This window comes from Cynocephalus volans, chromosome 13 (genome assembly GCF_027409185.1).
Source record: "Cynocephalus volans isolate mCynVol1 chromosome 13, mCynVol1.pri, whole genome shotgun sequence".
NCBI classification, from domain to species: Eukaryota; Metazoa; Chordata; class Mammalia; order Dermoptera; family Cynocephalidae; genus Cynocephalus; species Cynocephalus volans.
The window spans coordinates 78,996,824-79,020,228 of NC_084472.1; the positions used below are offsets into that span (position 1 = coordinate 78,996,824).

The following is a 23,405-nucleotide window of genomic DNA, read 5'->3' on the forward strand; positions in this document are numbered from 1 at the left end:
CAACATTTTGGATTTGGTAACTAAAAGATCATTTACGTTTTTAATCACCCGTTAGGGTTTTTTTAATTGAAAAGAGAAAACTGGCTTAAACAGATAACTGTGTCAAAATTGACTATAATGCTAATTTTTATTAGCATCTAATTTTAAATTGTGTGTGATATATGATATACCATATATGAGGAGCATTCTTTCACCCTGCCTCTTTTTTTTAAGGTTTTGATATACCTTGATGCCCACTGTGAGGTGGCAGTTAACTGGTATGCACCACTTGTAGCTCCCATTTCTAAGGACAGGTAACATTACCTTGTTTTTTTTCTTTCCTGGTTGAAAAGTAAACTTGTCCTAGAAGGACAAATGATATTCTCATCTTTGGTTCCAGTTTCATTCAGTGCATCAACTGTTATGTTTTAAGCGTTATCCTTCAGCTAGCTGTTTCCTTGGGTGTGATTAGACTGATACTTCATGCTGATTCAAATGTAGGCAGTCTGGCATTTGGGAGAAACTACGGTGTCTCACTCGAGAATCATCTTGTGGTTGAGTTCTTGAGACTTCCTCTATCTCCAAAAACTTTCTCTAAGAGTAATCTTAATTGCTCTCTTTAAATTGGGGTAAGAGTTCTAAAGACTTGAGGAAGCATGCATTGAAATTATACCTGTGGGTTTTTTATGCCCTTTTAAATTATTACTTTAAATAGTAAGGGCCAGTTATTACTTGTGTCAAGGCTTTGGGTAGTTCCTATGGAAATTTTAAAGTTTAGAAATAGACAACTATTCCATGGAAATGTGGTGATCACCATTAAATTTCCAGAAATGTCTGAAACAGCAGAAGGCAACATCAGTCTCCTGGTTCCAAAACCCTTCCTTGCTTCTAGTTCAGAATTCTTACTATTTCAGAATCTGGGAAAATAAGACATGCCCCTGTGGCAAGTGACACAAGTCAAAGGAAGAACTTTGGAAGATTTAATCATCAGAGGATTTAACATGAAAGCCTGTCGTAAATATCTTCCACATGCTTTTTAATTTAATCCTCCCAGCAATCCTGCAAGATAGAGATTATTAGTTCCATTTTACTGACGAGGATACTGAGGCTTAGAGAAATTAAGTAATTTGCCCCACATTAGAAAGCCAATAAAATGTCAAACCGAAGTCTCTCTGGGACACTTTGCACTGCACCATTTATTTAGAAATGTGAAAATCATGAGAAGTGAGGAGAGATAACTGACCAGGTATCAGTTAACTCTTTCCAGGTAAATACTAGCAGTTCTCCAGGTGGTAAGGAAATAGTTTTCCACAGGTTCCAGTGGCAACCACACGTATCCCACAATGACCCTCCAGCATGTGTTCACACTCCAGATGGAATGAAGCACCTTTCTAGAGTCCACTTCCACGATATCAGGTTTCTAAACATCTAAAAAGCACCTTAACCAGTTATGACAAGCTGTAATTGCATTTTAGGAAATACATTTTAAAATTCTTTCTGATGAAATGGGCATTGAAATAAGCAGGGTACTAGATTATCTTTGTAATTTCAACTCTGTATCTACTTGGTTATATAGTAGTAGCAATTTCATGAAGCCCAAATACAAGGGATTTTTTTTCCTTTATATTCTCAGACCACTTCTTAAGTTCTTAACATTTTGAGAGATTTTTTTTTTGCTTGTTTTTTAAAAAAGCAACAATACAATACCCACCCCCACCCTTTTTTTTTGGCAATAAAAGCTGGTTTTTGCAATAAAAAGAGTTGGGAAGAAGATCAGGTAAAAATACAGAAACACATTTTCATAGTACTTGCTTCCAAAGAAGTAGAAAGCAACAAAGGTGGGTGAACTGCTAAGAGTGTGGCAAATACTATCTGCACACACACACATACACGCACACACATTTTTTAATGGGGGATTGGGAGGGGAAAATCTTGTATATAATTCAAAATTACCAAGAGAAAGTTTCCTGTAGGACCAAAGTAAAAAGGAGAACACACTATTAAGTTCAATGATATGACATGGCTCTTTGTCCCTGACATTTGTCTGTAGGCCTAGGGGGAAGTCCCCATTATCCTGCCCTTATAAAAAGTCTCCTTAGCTTTTATGGGACATTCATTTACTCCATTTCCCATTAGATATTAAAGTCCCCTGGTGCAGAAACAAATCAACAAAAAGAGATAATGTAGTTAGGCATGCTACACTAGTCAGTTTTGGGTTCTTAAATGCTTTTTCATTTTCTGTAAATGTTTCAGAACTACATGTACTGTGCCTCTAATAGATTACATAGATGGGAATGATTATTCCATTGAACCACAGCAAGGTGGGGATGAAGATGGTTTTGCCAGAGGGGCCTGGGACTGGAGTTTACTATGGAAACGTATTCCTCTAAGCCACAAGGAAAAGGCCAAAAGAAAACATAAAACTGAACCTTATCGGTAAAGATTATTACTTTTATGTTGAATGTTTATCTAAGTCCTTTTTTTTTTCCTTCCCCATGAACTCGTATAAATATGTGGGTCCATACATACGCTTCCATTTGATCTTTGCTGCCATCATCAACACAGAACCATTTGCACTGTGCCGATTATAGATGTCATAAATGGCAACACATACGAAATTATACCCCAAGGGGGTGGTGACGAAGATGGGTATGCCCGAGGAGCATGGGATTGGAGTATGCTCTGGAAACGGGTGCCTCTGACCCCTCGAGAGAAGAGACTGAGAAAGACAAAAACTGAACCGTATCGGTAATCACTAAATCACTTACGTATTTTTCTTTTCTCCAGTTGCTGCTAACCTATTAACCTTTTGCCACGCTTACAGTTCCTTATTAAAACTGTAGATGCTGTGTCATTCCAAAGTGCTTATTTCTTTACACTGTTTCAGAGCTTTGAATTCTCATTTGCTCCTTGATAATTGCTTTTACCCTCAACGCAAGCTCCACTATTGAGAATTACACTTTTTCATTGGGGAAAAAAATAGTGTAATATGACATTAGTTCCACATACAAGTGAAAAAAGAATGTTTGGTATCCTGTCCTAGTAGACTAGACAACAAATTTTATTCTTTTGTGATAATGTCATTCTATAAATTTAAAATACATAAATTACTTATAATCCAAGACCTTAATTTCCACTTTGATGCATTAGGTGTAATGTTAACAGTGAAAGGCACTAGCAAGAGATTTGGGGGGTTTCCAAACCTTTTGTTTTCTATGATAACTCTTAAATGCTATTGTGTCCCAGTTAAATCTGATGAATACAAATACATGACTTTAGAAAATGTTACATATAATCCTTTATTGCTTCATTCTCAGAAGAGTGCTTGATTAAAAAAACTCTATTCCAAAATCAACTTTTATCCCTTCTATGGTTCTTTAACTTAAAAATTCTTTAGGTCTTTTAATTAGAATATTTTACTAGCTTTCAAAAAATGACATCAGATGAAGTGTTTGCTCAAATGTTAGTGTAGCCTTCTCCTGAATGTGTCTAATTTTATTCTTCTGATCCTATGGTTCTGCTTTTGGTCTCTCTCTCCCTATTATACTGCTGATAATATTAGAACTCTGTTTTGGGACAGTGCTTCCAATATCATGGAAATGCTGGTGGGATTTGGGCATGTCATGATATCAAGATACTGAATGGCTAACATAAGGAAATTATAGAACTTTAAGTTTTATTGGACATTCTCCAAATTTTCATTTGAAACTTTCTTACTTGAAATAGTCCAGGAATTCATTGCTTACCTGCTTAACCTAATAAATAATTCTGGGAGAAAAAAATAAAGGGTGCTGACTACATTTATATTTCTGCTAATTCCATGGACTAGTAAAAAAAAAAAAATATTAAGTGAGCTAGAAAGATTTAAAGGACGTTTCCCTTTAATTAATTCATAAGTTTCTGTGTTAAGATGCATTTTCAAATGTGTACTGAAATGAATGGGAACATATTTAAGGATCAAAAAGGCCCAGTTATAATGGACCAATTTTAAATGACAGCTAAATAAATGTGACATGAAAATATAACCAAAAATGTAATAGTGCTGTTTAGTGAGTTAGGCAGCATACTTTAAGAAGAAAGGCATCAGAAAACAACTTTCTCCAGAGGTGATTTTCCTTTCATATTGAAAATATTACTTGACTCATTGATCCACAACAATTTTTTATTGGATGCTTACTATGTGCCAGGCACTGTTTCCTGGGGATAAATTTTTTAAAAGATATGTTCCCTCATGGAACTTAAAATATTGCAAGTTAGGCAGAAATTAGACAACTACACAAATAACTCTGGAACAGTAACTGTGATAAGTAGAATGAAGAAAACTCATAAAGTACATGGAACTTATGGAAAGCAGAACCTAACCCAGCCTGGAGAATCACTAAAGGCCTTCCTGACAAAGTGTCATTTAGACTCAGATCCGAAGAGTGAGGCGTCTACCTTATGGAAAAGGAGGAAGAACATTTCAGGAGCATGAATAGCATAATTCAAGGCCCTGACACAGAAGGGAGTTTGGCATGTTCGAAGTGAGAGCAGAGTGTTGAACTCAGAGAGGGAGCCAGGTGAACCTAGGGAGTGGGGACAGGCTGGCATCTTGCGGGTCCGTGTTAAGGGTCTGCTCTGCCTGCTGTGTGATCAGACTTGATTGGAGGCAGAACAGAATAAAGGGTGCAAGTTGGGGAGATACTGCAGAGTCCAAGCAGTGTTGGGTTGGTCTGGGGTGGTGGCCGTGAAGTTGGAAAGAAATTAGATTCAAGATATATTTTCAAGGTAGAATAAATAGGACTTAGTGATCAATTGAATATTAGGAGTGATGATGAAGAAGGTACCATAATAGTATTAAGGACCCTAAAACTTAAGAATTATGATGCATTCATAATTAATTATTCAGGGGGGAGGGACAGGGAGCAGGAAAAAAATGATTCCACTGTCATTTCTCCCAGTGGTGGGAGTGACTTGTTCCTACAAAGCTATCAAATCTTTTTTCTCTTGTGCATAAGAAGTACTCCATTTAAGATCCATTCAGGAAGCCCCAGAGCTCACCCTTTTGCATTCCTACCGCCTGGCCCTGTAAGTATCCATGTTTGATTCTCCTTTGTCATTTCTGTGCTACGTTTGCAAACTCTGAATGAACTGTGGCTCCTCTATGATGATTTACACCCTTATTTGGCAAGCCCCTGAGCTATAAAATTAAAAAATGACTGACTACTTCCATGGTGTATGGTTTTGTTCATCCCAGGATGACTCATAAATCATCGTGAGCAGTTAGCAGACCACGGCTATATGGTTTAGTGTTTTCAGGAATGAAAGAGAAAATTTTATTTTAACTAGAAACTAAGACTTAATTTTTATATCAACAGAGGAACCAAGGTGCCCTCTAATGGTGAAATGACACAGTGCTCTAATTTGTAATGAACTATAATTTGATTTCAGTTAGAAATTATGGTAAATTCATTAGGGAATTATGAACAGATTATTTAGAGAAGGCTTTATAATTTCTTTATGTTTGGCCATCAGTTATGTCTCCTCTATGCATTATTTAGGCTGTGTTTCAAAAAGCTCATTGTCTATTGGTGAGGGGATATTGAGAGTTTGTCTTTAATGGTTATTGCAGTGTTTCTTTTCCTTAGGTCCCCAGCCATGGCTGGCGGATTATTTGCTATTGAACGAGAGTTCTTCTTTGAACTGGGTCTCTATGACCCAGGTCTCCAGATTTGGGGTGGTGAAAACTTTGAGATCTCATACAAGGTAACATTTCATTTAAACAAATGGGATTTTCTAAGTAGTTACTGACTTTTATGACTTTCGGATAAAGCTGGTTTATTTTGGAGGAAAAAAAAAACCTATATAATGCATTTCTCCAAATTATAAGGAATGACTTAAAAACAATGTGTGCCTTTTTGGGAAAAATAAAGCAAAATGCAAGCTCCAAACTTCCATGTATTTATAGGACTCAGCTCAAAATTATGGTCAGCAAACTTCAGAAATGAAAATATCTGCACACACACACCCCCGCCGCCCCAAGGCGGAACCTTTTATTATAGAAGCCATTTGGAGAATCTGTATGTATTAGGGCCAAAGTTGACCATCCACTGATGTAGTCACCCTTTATCACTGTAGGACCTGATGGTTTGAGACAGAAGCAGATCTCCACAATGATTGCACATCCTCAGACTGACATTGGAGCTGTCTTCCTGCAGCATCTCCCTTGTTGCTGAGGCAGTCCTTGAGCAATAATACCTTCTGTGGTCCAACCCCCACTTCAGCCCCCTCTCCTATCCCCATTTTCCCAAAGAGAAAGAGAGAACGATATCACAGTTTGAGTGAAACAGGTATTCATTAACTCTTGTCTTAAATGTCCTGTGCTTAGCACAATGAAGAAGAGGAGTAACCCAGTCCTTGCTCTCAAGGAACTTAAAGTTGATGAGAAGAGATTAGAAATATACTTAAACTCGTGGCACAGTAAGAACGCAGAGTGGTAATCAGTTAATGTGATTAAGAGACAACATCATTCTGGAGGTAGAATTTGAGGCAGAACTTTCTAGTTGTAAGGCATACTATCAATAAGCAGAGTTAAAGGGAGGGGAGAAGGACTTCTAAGCAAGTAGAATGGGAAAAGGTAAAAAGGTGGAAACAAAAAGAATGTATTCAGGAAACAGTAAGGAGCACAAATTGGCAGAATCAGGAAGCATGAATAAGGAAGACAGTAAAGAAGATAAAGTGGACCATATTGAAGAGCCTTGAATGCTGAGTTAAGACATTTTTACTGTATTTGATAAGCAGTGGAGAACCATCAAAGATATTAAGCAAGAGATGACGTGACCCACAGCTGCCCTTCAGCAACAATAATCCCTTAGTATAAATAAGGACAGAGTTAAGTAGAGAAAGCTGAAGGTGAAGAAGCTAGTTAGAAAGTTATTATAATAATCTCCCAGGTAGGAAGTATATTAGCACTGGAAATAATGAATGATGCTAAGAATGAAGATTCTTCATGACTTTGCAAGGTTATACTGGGAAAAGGTTGCTAGGGGCTACAAGTATACAGGAGCCCCTTAGTAGTAGTTTATGACTTCTTATTGCCTTCTTTGTTTTTATATAAGTTTTAAAAACAAGCAAATTATTTTAGGATTTCTTAAGTTCATGAATTCCATGTGGACATTGTGTCTAATTTAGATTTTAGATTTGCATTTATAAACAAATTTTCAGTTAAAATTTATTTTTGCACTTGAAGTAACTTCTACAGGATGTGTTTTTCTTTGATAGATATGGCAGTGTGGTGGCAAATTATTGTTTGTCCCTTGTTCTCGTGTTGGACACATCTACCGTCTTGAGGGCTGGCAAGGAAATCCTCCACCCCTTTATGTCGGGTCTTCTCCAACTCTAAAGGTGAGTTTTTTTATTTTTTATTTATTTATTTATTTTTATTTTAATGTTTATTTGTACATATTTGTGGGGAACAATGTGTTCTTCCAGTACATGCACATACTGTACATTATTCACTTAGGGTAGATAGCATAGCTTTGTACCTATTAATCCCCACTTCTCTCCCTCTCCTTCGGGCCTCTGGTAACCATTATTCTACTCTGTATTTCTATGAGAACAACTTTTTTTCTTTTTAACTTTCACATATGAGTGAGATTATGTGATATTTGTCTTTCTGTGCCTGCCTTACTTCACTTAACATGCTGGTTATCTGTGTTGCTGCAAATGACAGTATTTCATATTTTTTATAGCTGCGTAGTACTCCGTTGTGTATATATACTATAGTTTTTTATCCATTTGGCTATTGTGAGTAATGCTGCAATGAACATGGGAGTGCAGGTGTTATTTTGATATATTGATTTCATTTCCTTTGGGTATATACCCAGTAGTGGGATTGCTGAGTTATAAGGTGGTTCAATTTTTAGTTCTCTAGTGATTTTATTGAATTGTTTCTCTGTATTTTCTTGAAGTTCACTGGGCTTTCTAAAAACAACTATTTTGAATTCTTTGTCAGGCAGTTCACATATGTCCATTTCTTTGGAGTCAGATCGTGGGAGAGTATTATGTTCTTTTTTTAGTGTTATGGCTCCTTTTTATGCTTCTTGTTGCCTTACATTGATGTCTGTGCATTTGGTGGAGCAGTCATCTCAGGCAGACTTTATGGGCTAGTTTCACTGCAGAAAGTCTTTCCCCTAAGGGAAAAAGGGGTGTTGCAAAGGCACTTATTGGATGGGGTGCAGCAGTTCTGCCACCAGTGAGGGTGTCAGCTGTGTAGTTTCTGTGCAGTTCTGTCAGCTGAGGTCAGTGTTGATAATAATTATAGAGATCCTTAGTGACTATGAATGTCCACAGTGGCAGCAAGGGATGTTGGGGTCTTAGGTGGATATGGCTGCTAAGGTCCTTCTGATCTCTTTTTCTCTCACTGGGAAAATTGTGCTGAAGCCAGAAGTATGAGCATGAGTAGAGGGACTATAGCTCTGGGATTAGGGTGCAGTCATACCTGCTGCTGCATTGGTAACAGAATGTGAGGTGCTGGATGCTTGTGAAACAGCCTGTAGCTAAGAGTGGGAACAAAGCCATGCTCAAAGTTAGAGCAGCTCTGGGGTTGGATGGGACCTAGCTTTTTGTGGCAGCTGAGCTGGTGCCTGTGGTGCAGGAAATCCTACTGCCACATTGGTAGTAGTATGTAAGGTGCAGATGCTTGTGAAGTAGCCAGGAGCCAAGAATGGGAGCACAGGCTCATGTAGAGTTAGAGCAGCCCCTGGGTCAGGGCAGGTCTAGCTCTCTTTGGTGGCTGAGCTGGTGCCTGAAGCCAGGACATGTGCAATGAGGGCATGGCTCTGGAGTCTGGAGAGCAAACTAGCTTGCTATAGCAATAACTCCAGTGTCTGTGATGAGGGCAGGCCCAATGCTGCCACAGAGGCCTGGTCTATCATGGGGGCCCTTGAAGGGTGGCCATATCTTCAGGGTCGGGGCTCGCTCAGGGATGGGAGAGGTGCTGGATCATTTCCCAAAGCAGCTCAACAGTAGCCACTTCTTGGATGGGGAGGGGTGTGCACTGCATCTCTCTTTCTGGGGTTCCCTCATATAAATGGCTGTTGGTTACCTCAGTGACAAGAGATGCTGGTGTCCTCTGTGGAGCAGGCTGTTGGGGACCACGGTGGTTCCCACCATATAGCTGACATCAGTATCACCTGCCTTTCTTCTTTGTTCTTAGCTACCTCCTGTTTTCTCGGGTATGCAGATCTCACCAGTGATCTTTCTATGTGGATAGTCTCCATTTCTTTTGCTTCACTGTGTTGCTGCAGATTCTTTCATGGTTCATGAATAGCTGTCTATACTTGTTTTTGTGTGGGAGGAATGAAGGCTGGCATCTCCTACTATGCCATCTTGGTGACCTCACCTCCTATTGTATCCCATTCTGATTAAGATTCCTATATTGAATGTTCTCCATGAAGACATCTCAAATAAATTCAGAAAGGACTGGCACTCTGTAAGGAATTAGTTGAAAGGAAAATACCAGCTTGTATTACTTTCATATGAGTAAAATATTATTTTTGTTTGGTTTTTAAAAATTAAGGTAATAATATTAGGAGTTTGGGTAATAAACAAAATCAAATTTTTGAACAGTGCTAATCTTTTGTTCCTCAAAGATTTATAAATTAATCTTTTTTTAATTAATCCTTTTTCATGTTACCTTCTGCCTACACATTCATCTCTCTCACGTAAAATAGAGGAAAATTCTACTATTGCACTCTTCATTGGCACATCCAAACTGTTTTATTGTAATGAATATTAATCAATTTCTTATCTCCTGTACCATAGGTATAGAAATAAGATAGATAATTTGTATTTTACCAAAACTCATGGACCTGCAGAAAAAAATCATTAGTTGAGAGTTTTGTATATAAAAAGCAGCTTTAAGTTAAACTCAACAGGATTGTTTTGGTGGGACGAGCATCCTCCTAGGCTTCTTTCCCACTAACACTTCTTAGGAAATAAGTCATAGTTCTGATTTCTTCTATTGGTTCCCACCATCGTATGCAATGTAGATTCTCTCTCCCAAGGTCCTAAAATGAGATATGTCACAGTCATCTTATTCCAAGAGAGTTAGTAGTTTTTTATCTGGGGAGGGTAGTTTTAGAAGCAGTGTCATAGTGAATGATGATCTGGTGATTGTCTAGTCATGTTGGGGTCACCCAGTTCTTAAACATTTCTTCACAGTCTAATCACTCTTAGAGCTGACACTTATGTCAGGAACAAACCAAGGAAGTTTCATATAGCATGCCAAATGTCCTACTGCTTAAAGAAGAAAGGCCTCTATCCCTGGCAAAGCAGCTTTAAAGTTTCTTTGGTTGGGCTGCTTTCGTAAATTCTAAGAGGTATGTGACTCTGATACTCCTCATGTTCTGGTGCCCTTAACCAAGTCAAAACAGAAGGAAGTTTATTATTGGCGGCAGATGCAACTTGGACAGTTCACAAAAGGGGAATAGATGACAGAGCAAAGATGCATTAAGGACCAACGCATCTTTCTAATTGGCCAAATGGAGTCCCAACTACAACAGGGGATGAGATTTAAAAATCCCCGGTAAAACAAAGATAGCACCAAATTAACACCAGGCCTGATTGCGTGCAGGAAAAGAACCTCTACTTGGAGTTGGACCACAATCGTGAAGCACCAATGAAAAGTTAGATTGATTCAAGAAGGTCTGTTCTGCAGGGAAAAGGAAAAGAGCTGAGAGGGAAATATTTATCCACTATAAAAATTAACCATACAGGTGTACTTCAAAAATTCTGTTAAAAAATAGAAAATAATTTGAGTCTCCTTGATGAGATTCATGAACTTTTTGAAGACTCCTTGTAGATATCATAAAAACTACCCGATAAATATAACATTCAGCATACACTTAGTGCCTAGAATGTGCTAGGCCTTTCTTTTCTCCAATTTAGCACCATTTGATCCACCAATAAACCTGATCAATTTCTTCAGCCCACTTTTCTGCTCTGCCTTCTAGAATTGTCCTTCAGATATTTCAAACTCAGTGGAGTCAAAACTGACCTTTTCAACTTTTCCTCAAAAGTGATTCCTTTTCCTGTATTTTCTGTCTGCCATGAATGAAACTTTGGGGACATATTATGGTTGTCCTCTTCCCTTACATCCTCCTGGTGATTCTACCTCAGATATATCTCTGCAGTCCATCACTTTCTAAACCTAGTGCAGCTCCTCAGATCTCTCCCGTGGGTGGTACACAGCCTCCCGCTTGGCTCCCTGCCATCAGGTTCAACCCGCTTCAGTCCACCCTCCACTCACCACCAGTGTTATTCTCCTGAAAATTAGATCTCATGTTGGTTACCTGCTTAAAACTTTTTGACGACTCTTATCTCAAGGATGAAATTCAAAGTCCTTAAAAAAAGAATAATAATATTAATAATAGCTAACACTTATTGAGTGCCTATTATGTACCAGGCACAAATCTAAATACTTTATATAGATTAACTTTGTTTTTCAGAATAATTTTTTTACACTTTTTAAAATTTTAATAATATAGGAATGTATTATGATGAACTCTTCAAAACAAAAAACGTTCTTAACTGATTTAGGAAATTCAAAACTGTCATAAGAGAAGAGATGCAGAAAAGATCATAATGAGAAATGAGTTTTTAATGTTTGATTAAAATATATACATCAGTGGTGCTTTGTAGTCTGCTTAATAATTTTTTTTTTTAGTTCTTTAAAAAGATCAATAAAATTTGCAAATCTTTATCTAGACTGATGAAGAAGAAAAGAGAGAAGACAGAAATTAACTAACATCAGAAATAAAGCAGGAGCATGGTAGAGCAGTTGCTTCTTCTATTACACTAGAGTGGGCTTTGAGGGGAGAAGCATCCTCTTTTTCCAGTCTCTGCTGGTGACTCTCCTTGTGTCACTGAAGTCTGGAGTCTGATGAGCCACACAGGAGCTGTAGCGACTGCTGTGGCATTGAGCCACTTTTGTGGCAGCCATGGTTGTGGTGGGCCACCCACGAGGAAGTTGTGTTTTCCAAGTGCTCCTTCCCTGTTTCCTGGCAGGGGATGCTGCCCTCAGCTCTTGCCCTAGGACCCCAGGCATGCTCTGCCTCTTGCCTGCATTTGGGCGGAGGAGGCGGTTCCTCGTCTCTTGCCTTAGGACCCCCTAGATTAACTTCTTAAAAACTGAGGGAAATTTTCTCGTTGAATCATGCATTCCAGTTATTATAAACTATCCACAAGACTCCAAATGCAGCATGATTTGTCATACTTCATTCACTTTTCTCCTTGCCCAGAATACAGTTCCCACCTAATTGACCACTCCTCAAGAGTGAGCCACACAGTGCCACTCTGGCCCTCTCCATCCCAACAGTTGAATGTTCCTTCTTTTTGTTGCCATCATCCATGCATGTACACTCAACTCGTCAGGTTCTCTAGTATCTGAAGGACATGGACTGTCTAATTTTGTATGGGCTTTTGCAACAAACATTCAGAGGCATGTTTGCCCTTTGATAGTTATCTTGTAACCTAGAAAACATTTCATCTGATCGCTAGGTATTCCTATTTTTCATTTAAGACGGGGGTCAGCAACTGTGGCCCACAGACCTGATCCAGCCCTTTTTAGAAAATACAGTAGTACGGGAGCATAGCCACACTCTTGTTTGCATGTGGTCTATGGCTGCTTTCTCACTACAGCAGCAGAACTGAGTAGTTGCCCCAGAGGCTGTATGGCCCCAAAACCAAAGGAGCTTACCCTCAGGCCTTTTATAGAGAAAATTTACTGATAGAAGATCAAGGGACTGGATCAAGTATATACTAATTCATCACATATATTCCTGCAGGTATACAGTAAAACCTCAGAAGTTAGATCTATGTCACCTCATTTTATTTCTTGATAAGTTGCCTTAAAGTGAACCAACTGGGGAAAATAATTCAGTTAAGTTTGAGTTATAGTAAAGTGGTTCTGTTGTAATTATAACAAGATCAACAGCTTCACCTGCAAAAATGTGTTTTATTAAACAGAGCTATTGTTTTTCATGATCTTTTCTAAAATGAGATTTTTTTCCTACACATACCACTAGTGTAGTTCTAATAGAAAGAGATTATTCTGGAAGAAGGAGCATCAGTGTCTAGCCAGGTTCTCATAAACCCTGTCTGAGCTTTGATTTCTTCCGCTGTTTGCAGGATAGCACATATTATCTTAGAATATATGGTCTTCCTGTTCGGGGATATCAGATTCTGTGTATATCACTTTTTAGTTGAACATACATGACATTTTTATCCTTGGCAAATGACATATTAGAGTCATTAGCTCACTTGCATTTGTTATTTAATTAAATGCCAGATCCTACTGATATGAGTTCGTTATATGTTGGTCGTATTTCATGTGTCTAAGGCTGTTTATGACATCACAACTATTTGTATTTTTCATAATAATATTTTCTTTTTCACAGAACTATGTTAGAGTTGTAGAGGTTTGGTGGGATGAATATAAAGACTACTTCTATGCTAGTCGTCCTGAATCAAAGGCGTTACCATATGGGGATATATCTGAGCTGAAAAAATTTCGAGAAGATCACAACTGCAAAAGTTTCAAGTGGTTTATGGAAGAAATAGCTTATGATATCACCTCCCACTACCCTTTGCCACCCAAAAATGTTGACTGGGGAGAAGTAAGTATCAGCCAATATTCAGATCTCAGAGAGTATGCATTTGGAGTTTGAGTATGGGAGAAGGCAAGAGAGTTGGAAATATGTGAGTGAATGAGAAGAATTCTTGGGGAAAAGTTGGGGTAAGAACTGTCTGGTAACATCCACCTACCTCACCTTCTACAAGACAACTACAGCTGCCCCAACCACCTGGCCACCGTGTGATCTCCTCCCAGCCTTTGTACACGTGGCTTTCTAGCCTGACACTGTCCACTCCCCTCCTGAAACTCCTGCCATTTCCCCGCCCCTCACTCCAGCTTCCTTTCTTGACTAATTCCAGCTTACCCTACTGCTCTCAACTTAGGGATCACTAATCCTCAAAAGTCTTTCTGTTCTTCCCCACTCCATCAAAAAAATCAGTTCTATGATCTTTCCATAGGTTCTCACAACACCCCAAATTACATATCTTCCAACCAGTCTAAGTGCTTTAGGGCCTTAATCATCAGTGGACTAATGCAGGAACTCCATATACAATAGGCATTCACAGTGCTTTTTGAAAAACAGTGCTTTTGAATGACTTAATTCATGGTAACTAAAAGTAATAAAAGTCGGACAACAAAGACATTGATCTGTATTGTCATTTCTTTGCTTCTTCAAACTTGCCTTTATAACCTCATTTCTGATTGCATCCACCCATATGCTGAATACTGCTGCCTCACAGGTATACTGAACATGCCATGAACTTTCAGGTCTGTGTACCTTTGCTTAGTTATGTATTCAACAAATATTGGTTGGGGGCCTACTATGTGCGAGTCACTCTCCTACACAGAAAAGGAGAGAGACCAAAACAGTCCAGAAAGACAAATAATGACAGATGGAGGTAAGAGAAACAGGAAATAAACACGTGATGTGGTCAAGAGGAAAGGGTAGGGAAGGCCTTTCTGAGGAGGTGACATTTAATCTGAGAACTGAATGATAAAGAGCCAGTGAATCAGAGAGCCAGGAAAGAGTGTTACAAGTAAAGAAGAAAATTGTGAGTTCAAAGGCTCTTTAAATTTCAGGCAGGAATGCTTTGCATGTTTGATCAGCAGAAAAGAAGAGATGAAATGGGGCAGGAGTGTCAGTTAGGTGAGGAGAGAGGTCTTTATCCTGAGGGGGGTGGGTAGCCATGGGAGGGTTTTAAACAGACCAGGGTGGCAAGAGTGGAAATGGAGAGAAGCAGACAAATTTAAGATACAGAATCATCTGGAGGTAGATCACTGATGGGTTGGTATGTGAAGGATAAGGGCCGGGATGACATCTGGGCTTTATTTTTTATTTGAGTAGCTGATTACGTGGCAGCTGAGATTGAGAAAATGGTAGAGGGGGTGAATGAGGAGGGGCTGAAGAATTGCAGGTTCTCTATTGGTGTTCCACATATGTAAAGTGCCTGTTAGACATCCAGGCAGAGCTGTCAAGTCCTAATTGATCGTAAATCATAGGCAATGCAATACTGAAGCTCAGAAAAGAGGCCGCCCCACAGATGTATGTTTGGGGCCCATCAGCAGGTAAGTTTTTCATGGGACTGAATGAAGTCACCTAGGAAGAAAATATAGATAGAGAGGATGGGATCCGTCCCTAACAAACACCAACATTTAGAGTTTGGGAATAAAAGGAGAAACCAAGAAAGGACACTTGTGCTACTCTCCCTGTACTTCTTGTTTTAATACCTTTTTTTCTATACTCTTACTTTATCTGACCTATTACAGCAAATTGCATTTAACTCCCAACTAGACCATAAGCCCCATGGGTCCAGACCACATATTGGTTATCTTTCAATCTCCCAGAACACCTAATTAGTAGAGTGCCTTCTATGTTGAAAGGAATGAATTCGCTTGCTGATCTTACCCACTCTCATGGCTTTAAAACCATCTTTGTGCTGATAACTCAAATTTCTGACTTCAACCCAAATCTCTCTCCTAGGACCTAGACAAGTTTATCTAACTGCGTGCTTGACATCTCCACTTGAATATTTAACAGACATTCAAACTCCATGTATCCAAAAGTGAACTCCCTCTTTCCCCCACCCAACCTGTCTTTGCTGATTACTCAGGTCAAAAACTTTGGAGTCTTCTTTGAATCCTCTTTCTCTCTTATACTCCACATCCAATTCCAGAATTCAACCCTCTTTATCTGGTCTAAGCCACCATGATCTCTCACTGATACTAACTTTTTGGTCTTCCTACAGCCCATTCTGAACACAGCAGTCATGTCTCTCCTTTGTTAGAAACCTGCAGTAACACCCCATTCACTTAGAATGAAGGTAGTGTCCTTGCCGGTGGCCTCCCAGGTCTACATCAGTTGGCCTCCTTCCTCTCGCCCCACCTGCTACTGCTCTCCCTACACTACTGCAGCCCCTTGTCCTCACTGCTCCTCAGCCTTCCTCCAGGCATGCTCCTGCCTTTGCTGTTCCCTCTGCCCAGAATGCTTTTCTTCAGACATCTGTAGGTATGGTAACTCTTACACCTCCTTCAAGTCTGCTCACCTGTCACCTTCAATGATATCTACCTGCTACCTACCCCCCAACACCCTAGCGCCCCCCCAACTTGTTTTCTTTTCTTTTTTCAGTGGCACTTATCACTTTCTAACACAATAGATCATTTATTTCTATGTTTTGCTTATACTCTATCTTTCCTTCCCTGCAAATGTAAGCTCACTGAAGCAAGGGTCTTTAATTTGTTCACTGGTGTATCAGAGCAACATGCCTGACATACGATAGGTACCTGCTTAATATTTGATGAATGAATAAATATGGGAAGGAATGAATGAATGGAATTTTCTGTCCTCCTTTTACTATCTCCCCTGAATACATTTTCAGTTTAATCTCTGCTCATTCTGGCACCTGCACCTTATACTTCATTTCTCAGCATTCCCTGAACATTCCAGGGTAAATCCCTACCTATTTGAAAAATGCCTTCAGGGGGCAGTCTTCAGAGCTCCTCCAGGCAGTGTGAGTGGCTCCTTCCTTGCATGCTCATACCTCCCTACTGACTGACCCTTACCCCTCCGTTTTCCTATGGATCATGAGGGTCCTGAGGACCATGACTTGCTCCTCTTTGTATCTTCAGAAGCTCTTATCATCACAGGTGCACAGCCAGTATTTGTTGACTGAATGAATAAAACATTTTATCCAAATAGTATAGTGATTTATAACTCAGACTAATATACGATATTTCCAAAAATAGTTTTTATACAAAATGTACATCCCAAAGATGGAAGCCTGTGTTTGCTTTTCACCTGCATTATCCAGTCAGAGAAAAGTGCCTGGCTTATGTGCCTGGCTTATGTGCCATGACCTTTGCCACCTAGGCCTATGGAGGCAGCTACATATCCATTTGAAAAAGGTACCTTACAAATCCGATTCTGTTCTAGGTATCTCGACCAGTGTCTTTTACTGCTGTGGTTAGGTAGCTTTACTCTGTTTGCTTCTCATTCACATGAATTATCATGATTCTGAAATTGTACTTAATGATATCACTTTATTTTTTCTTCTGTAGTATTTTATGGAAATCTATAGCCCAATGTCCTTGGTTGGAATAAGCTCATTCTGGGCCGAGCCTGTGGCGCACTCGGTAGAGTGCTGCGCTGGGAGCGCGGCAACGTTCCCGCCGCGGGTTCGGATCCTATATAGGAATGACCGGTGCACTCACGGGCTGAGTGCCGGTCACAAAAAAACGACAAAAAAAAAAAAAAAAAGAATAAGCTCATTCTGGTTTTGACTTTAAGACCATAAATAACTTCAAAGATACTGGTATGCTCAAAACTATTTAAAAACTGACAATTACAGTAATAACCTGGCACTACACACACCCAGATCACCCCTGTGAACTGCAAAATTTAACATGAAATTCTTTTACTCTGATGTTAGAGCTCATTAAAAACTAAACTGTTGCCTTCTTTTTGTTTTTTTGTTCATTTTTTTTTTAGATCAGAGGTTTAGAGACTGCTTACTGCATTGATAGCATGGGAAAAACAAATGGAGGCTTTGTTGAATTAGGACCCTGCCACAGGATGGGAGGTAATCAGGTAAATCACCTTACTTTACTGTTTAAATTGGTCTGCATTGGGAGCCACCAGGCTTATCGATCACAGGGTTTAGTTTGGTTTTTAATTTGATAATTTTGTTTTTTGTTTGTTTGTTTGTTTTTTAATTTTATTTTGTCGATATACATTGTGGCTGATTATTGCTCCCCATCACCAAAACCTCCCTCCCTTCTCCCCCCCCCCCAACAATGTCCTTTCTGTTTGCTTGTCGTATCAACTTCAAGTAATCGTGGTTGTTATATCTTCTTCCCCCCCCCCGTTTTTTGTTTTGTTTTTGTGTGTGTGTGTGTGTGTGTGTGTGTGTGTGAATTTATATATTAATTTTTAGCTCCCACCAATAAGTGGGCATAAAAACAGACACACTGACCAATGGAATAGAATAGAGAATCCAGAAATCAACCCACACACTTACTTCCATCTGATCTTTGACAAAGGCACCAAGCCTATTCACTGGGGAAGGGACTGCCTCTTCAGCAAATTGTGCTGGGATAACTGGATATCCATATGCAGGAGAATGAAACTAGATCCATACTTCTCGCCGTATACTAAAATCAACTCAAAATGGATTAAGGATTTAAATATACACCCTGAAACAATAAAACTTCTTAAAGAAAACATAGGAGAAACACTTCAGGAAATAGGACTGGGCACAGACTTCATGAATACGACCCCAAAAGCACGGGCAACCAAAGGAAAAATAAACAAATGGGATTATATCAAACTAAAAAGCTTCTGCACAGCAAAAGAAACGATAATTTTGTTTTGATGAAGTAAAGCATTCTGTAAAAAATTGACCATAAAGCATTCTGTAAAAAACTGACCATGCTAAAATATTCACTTAAATGAGGGGAATAATGGTGGTATTGGTTTTCACATAAGCAATCAATAACTAGAACTGATGTCTAATATAAGAGATTAAAATATATTCCTGTGGCAGTATGTATATGCCACTACCATAACTATGTAAACCTAACTCTCTAACAAGTTTTTTGCAAATATTGTTCAGTAATCAATTTCCCAGTAAACTGGGGTGTGGGCCAGTAATGTATGTTTCACTAATATATTATCTTACTTCATTGTGCATTTTTCTTGTGTATAGTTTAGATGGTGAAACATTATCAGAACTATTTCCACTTTTTCACTTTCTGACATTGTTAGTATATAATAAACATGTGTTAAAGACTCATTTTGTATCAGAAAGGCCAAAGATCATAATCATTTAAGCGTTAATAGAAGTCCTCACTAACATCAAAATAAATATAATTCCTGTCTGTGCACTTAAATTTCTGAACACTCAGAAAAATTATAGAAAAATGAATTAGTCGTTCAGTTTAATTATAGGTGTTTCTTCCTTTTTTTTTTAAATAGCTTTTCCGAATCAATGAAGCAAATCAACTCATGCAGTATGACCAGTGTTTGACAAAGGGAGCTGATGGATCAAAAGTTATGATTACCCACTGTAATCTAAATGAATTTAAGGAATGGCAGTACTTCAAGGTATTCTGCATTTCAACTCCTGAATTAATATTATATGCTGTTTCATTTTCAATAACAGCTAGCATGTGGAATTTAGATGACTAAATCTTAAAAACTGCATTCAAATTGACTTGCATTTTCCTTCCATTTAGTCATTTGTATAGGTTTTCCTGAGCACTGGGTGACTCATTGTTCCATAATGAGGCATCACTTTTATTCTCTGGTGCAACATTGTTGTGTAATGAGGTCACAATGATGCCCATGAAGACCCGCTGCTAATTTCAGTAACAAGAGAAAATCAGCGTTCTGTGAGGCAATCATCACCATCGTTCTAGTATCAAAATCTGATTTTTAAACTCTAAATGAGTCATTCATTAAAGCAAAATATATTTATATCATAATATTTGGTTAATATCTCATGTCTTCCAGCAGGTGGAGATAGAGACAAATAAAACTTGGAAATCAAGGCCTTGAAAACTTCCTTATCAGTGTCTGCTTAATACAACAGGATAAATGTAGCCAATTACTTGCTTTAAAGGTCAAGTTTAGTTATTCATTTAACACTGCCAAGGCAGTTTTTCTGTTTCAGTTGTGAGTATTCAAAGTTCTGTGGCAAATTAAGTATTTCAAAATACTAATGGACTTATATATAGTTTTCAAAGTCTAGATTTGGCTAAAATAAATTTATTATGAAACAAAAAGTTGAGAAAGCTGCCTCAAACTGAAAGAACTTGGCAGCCCTCAACTTTATGTATTCGTCCAATATTTATCATACCCCATCAGTCATGCAAACATTTGTTTGCTACGTAGTAATGATATCATGACCCAGCTTAGTATTACCAGTTATTATCATTCCTGGATAATTACCATGAAATGGTAAGCATGTGTCAATTGCTGATTTTTTTTTCTTATAACAAATCAGGAGGGAGAAGATTCACATAAACCCTGAAGAATACAGCATTAATTTTACAAACAAAAATGAATAATAGCAACAAATGGTAGGGGTCAGTGAGAACAATATTAGAAAACAGTAAAAAAGAAAAAAAAAAAGGCTACCCGACCAGAAATTACCATCAAGAAGTAATGGATAAAAAATGGATTGTACATGTTTTAGTTATTTTAAAGGACACAGCAGTAAATACATATTTGTGTCTCAGCTGTTACTAAGTATACACTGAGGCCCAATGATGTGGTGGGCTGTATGGGGATTTGAAAAATAGCTAAAGCACACTATACTATTAAGGCAAAGGAAAAAAATGTAGAAATGATAACAAGCAAAATGTCATAGGACAACACAAGAGAGATTAATAGGAGGAATTATTTCTGATGAGTTTCATAGATGAAGTATTACTGCACCAGGTCCTAAAGTATAAAAAGGCTGGAAGATAGGTTTAAAAAAAAAACTGGGTGAGCAAAAATGTGGCATGAAAATGTGTAGAAAATTCTAAGAATCTTATCCCTAAATTGTGCTCTATAGGAAAGAATGTTGAACTTCATTTTGTAAGTTTTGGAGAACAATTGACATTATTTAACGAAGGTAGTGATAGGAAACAATGGATATTCTTAGTAAAATAATTCTGGAAACATTAGAAATATGGACTGATGAAACAAAGAGATCAGTTCGAGCAGCAGTTCGCAAACTTTCTGGTCTCTGGATTTTCTTTACACTCTTAAAAATTATTGAAACTCCCCCCAAACATCTTTTGTTTATGTAGGTTATCACTTAAAATATTTCTGGAATTGGAAATTAAATGAGAAATTTATGAAGTTTTTATGTATTCATGTAAAAGTAACAATAATAACCCTATTACATGTTATTATAAATAACATATTTATAATGAAAAATAACTATATTTTCCCACAAAAACATAGAAGAATGGCATTGTTCTGTTATTTTTACAAATCACTTTAATGTCTGGTTTAATAGAAGAGAGTTGGATTCTCATACTACTTCATCTTTCAGTTTGATATGAAATGTTGTTTTAGTTGAAGTACATGAGGAAAATCCAACCTCACATAAACATGCAGTTGGAAAAGAGAAGGGTAATTTAATAGCTTTTTCGGATAATTGTGGCTATTCTTCTTCGATACTACACCACAGCTCAATAAGTGGTAGTTTCCTAAAAGTTATTTACAATGTAGAATCTGAAGCCATATCAGAGAATATTTTGTCCTATGTTACATTCAAATTCATTGGTCTGTCTTACACTTTGAATGGATCTTTTATCCATGTAAGCTTTAGTAACATCATGCATTGCTCTTTTAGAAAACATTGTTCACTAAGTTATGTAGATCTTCCAAATGTTGACTCATTTCATTATACGATATCAAAAAAACATAACCATTGGTTTCATCAGACAAGTCTTGAAAGATTGTGAAACTGTCAAGTTTATGGTGGTGGATACAAGTTTACCAAACTTAATTTTTTGCGTGAAAACTCAAATTTTATCCATGGCAACAAACACTGTCAGGTTTTATTGTTTGTTTTCTTGAAGTGACAGGCTCACTTCATTTTCAAAAAAATAATGTCTACCTGTTACCCAAATCTGAATAATCATAATTTTTCTATGAGTTATTCTCTCAAGTAAAAATGACATTTCATGAAAAAAGCAGCTAGTTCTCCTCTCAAGTCAATTGCACAAGTGCTTACACTCAGTGCCATTGTACTTCATTATGTAGAAGTGCTTGATACATACTTCCTATTTCATCTTATAGAATTTTTTTTTAAGTATACTCAAGGGTCAAGATTTAATAAAATTAATGTTTTACTCTTCATAAAGGACATCCTAAAGTGAAACCAGCATTTACTTTTTAAATTGTAATGGCAGTGAAGACTATGAAGACTAGCACAGTTTGGTGTCATTGCTTGATTCATGCTAAGGCCCCAGCAGTTTTATCCACTGCTGCTTTTGCACTGTCAGTATAAATGTCAGCACAGTGAAAGAGGAAAATAGGGTTTTTGTATTATTATGGAAATAATTTTGACCATGCAGACCCAATCTCGGATGATCTGAGAATCACACTTTGAGAAGCCCTGAGCTATGGTAAAGAAACCTATAAAATATGATGAGGGCTAACCTAGGGCATTTGCAGTGGGGATGGGAAGGATATAAACCAGAGATATTACAAATATCAGTCCTCAGTGACTGGTGGAATATGAATGAATGAGGGAAAGGTACATTATTTCCTGAGTACTGGAAAGCTGGTATTGTCATTAGCCAGGATAAGAACCAGAGAAGTAGGTTTGGAGGGGGAGATAATGAATTCAGGTTTAAATACACTGAATTTGAGGTACCAATAGTATATTATGACTTAGCAATAAAAGGACTTAGAAAACTGACAATCAAGAGAAATTCAAAGTCTGAGGTATGATTAGTATAAGCTTGTCCAATTTGCTTGAATTATCTCCTTATGAAAGCCAGGTAATGACCTCTTCTAATGTCAGTGATACCAAAAGAGTCCAAATTTAAAACTTCTTTTTCCTCACTGTGTTTTCCAGAACCTGCACAGGTTTACTCACATTCCTTCAGGAAAGTGCTTAGATCGTTCAGAGGTCCTACATCAAGTGTTCATCTCCAATTGTGACTCCAATAAAATGACTCAAAAGTGGGAAATGAATAACATCCATAGTGTTTAGAAAGAATAAAAGAAACCAGTAACCTACCTACTGACAAGTAAATTTATAAAGGATTGAAAACGGCCTGAAACCTGCTGCAACTATTATTAACTCTGTACAGCTCCAAACCCAGAACCTCCTGATCAGTTTGAAGGACAGTGATAAACTGTGATTTTACAATAACATTATCATCTGCAGTTACTGTTTACAAAACTGCTTTTACCTTAAACTTTGTAGATGTTTACATCATTTTTGTTTTAAGACGATGTTGGTAATTGTCTTTAGCTCTGATGTATTAGAACAGAGTTAAAAGCATATTGTCTTCTTTGGGATTACACTCAGGGGTCTGAAAGGCAGTTTGATTTTTTTTTTTTTTTAACACACTTGAAAAAAGGTTGGAGTAACCAAACGTTCATATATAACTTGGTGAGTATCAACCTGTTGTGTCTTTATTTAATTTTACATCTTTTTGAAGCACTGCCACAGGTTATCAGCCAAGGTGGCCTTCCTTCAAGTCATGCTGCTTTTTTGAAAGGTGAATTTCAACACATTTAGTGCCTCTTTCATTTCTCAGTATATATTTCAAGAGCTTTTGATGAAATTTATAGGATGGTAAT

General features: G+C 37.8%; 1 protein-coding gene across 2 annotated transcripts in view; it reads left to right on the forward strand.

The window, feature by feature from the left end:
- Positions 1–23,178, forward strand: part of GALNT7 (polypeptide N-acetylgalactosaminyltransferase 7) — a 141,163-nt gene extending 117,985 nt beyond the window's left edge. For both annotated transcript variants that reach the window (XM_063077058.1, XM_063077057.1), the window contains exons 5-12: positions 214–293; positions 2,545–2,727; positions 5,607–5,724; positions 7,240–7,362; positions 13,419–13,637; positions 17,580–17,678; positions 19,065–19,193; positions 22,672–23,178. In XM_063077058.1, coding sequence (XP_062933128.1) covers positions 214–293; positions 2,545–2,727; positions 5,607–5,724; positions 7,240–7,362; positions 13,419–13,637; positions 17,580–17,678; positions 19,065–19,193; positions 22,672–22,809 — 1,089 coding nt within the window. In that variant the 3' untranslated portion in view covers positions 22,810–23,178. The remainder of the gene's footprint in view (positions 1–213; positions 294–2,544; positions 2,728–5,606; positions 5,725–7,239; positions 7,363–13,418; positions 13,638–17,579; positions 17,679–19,064; positions 19,194–22,671) is intronic.
- Positions 23,179–23,405: the final 227 nt, after the last annotated feature.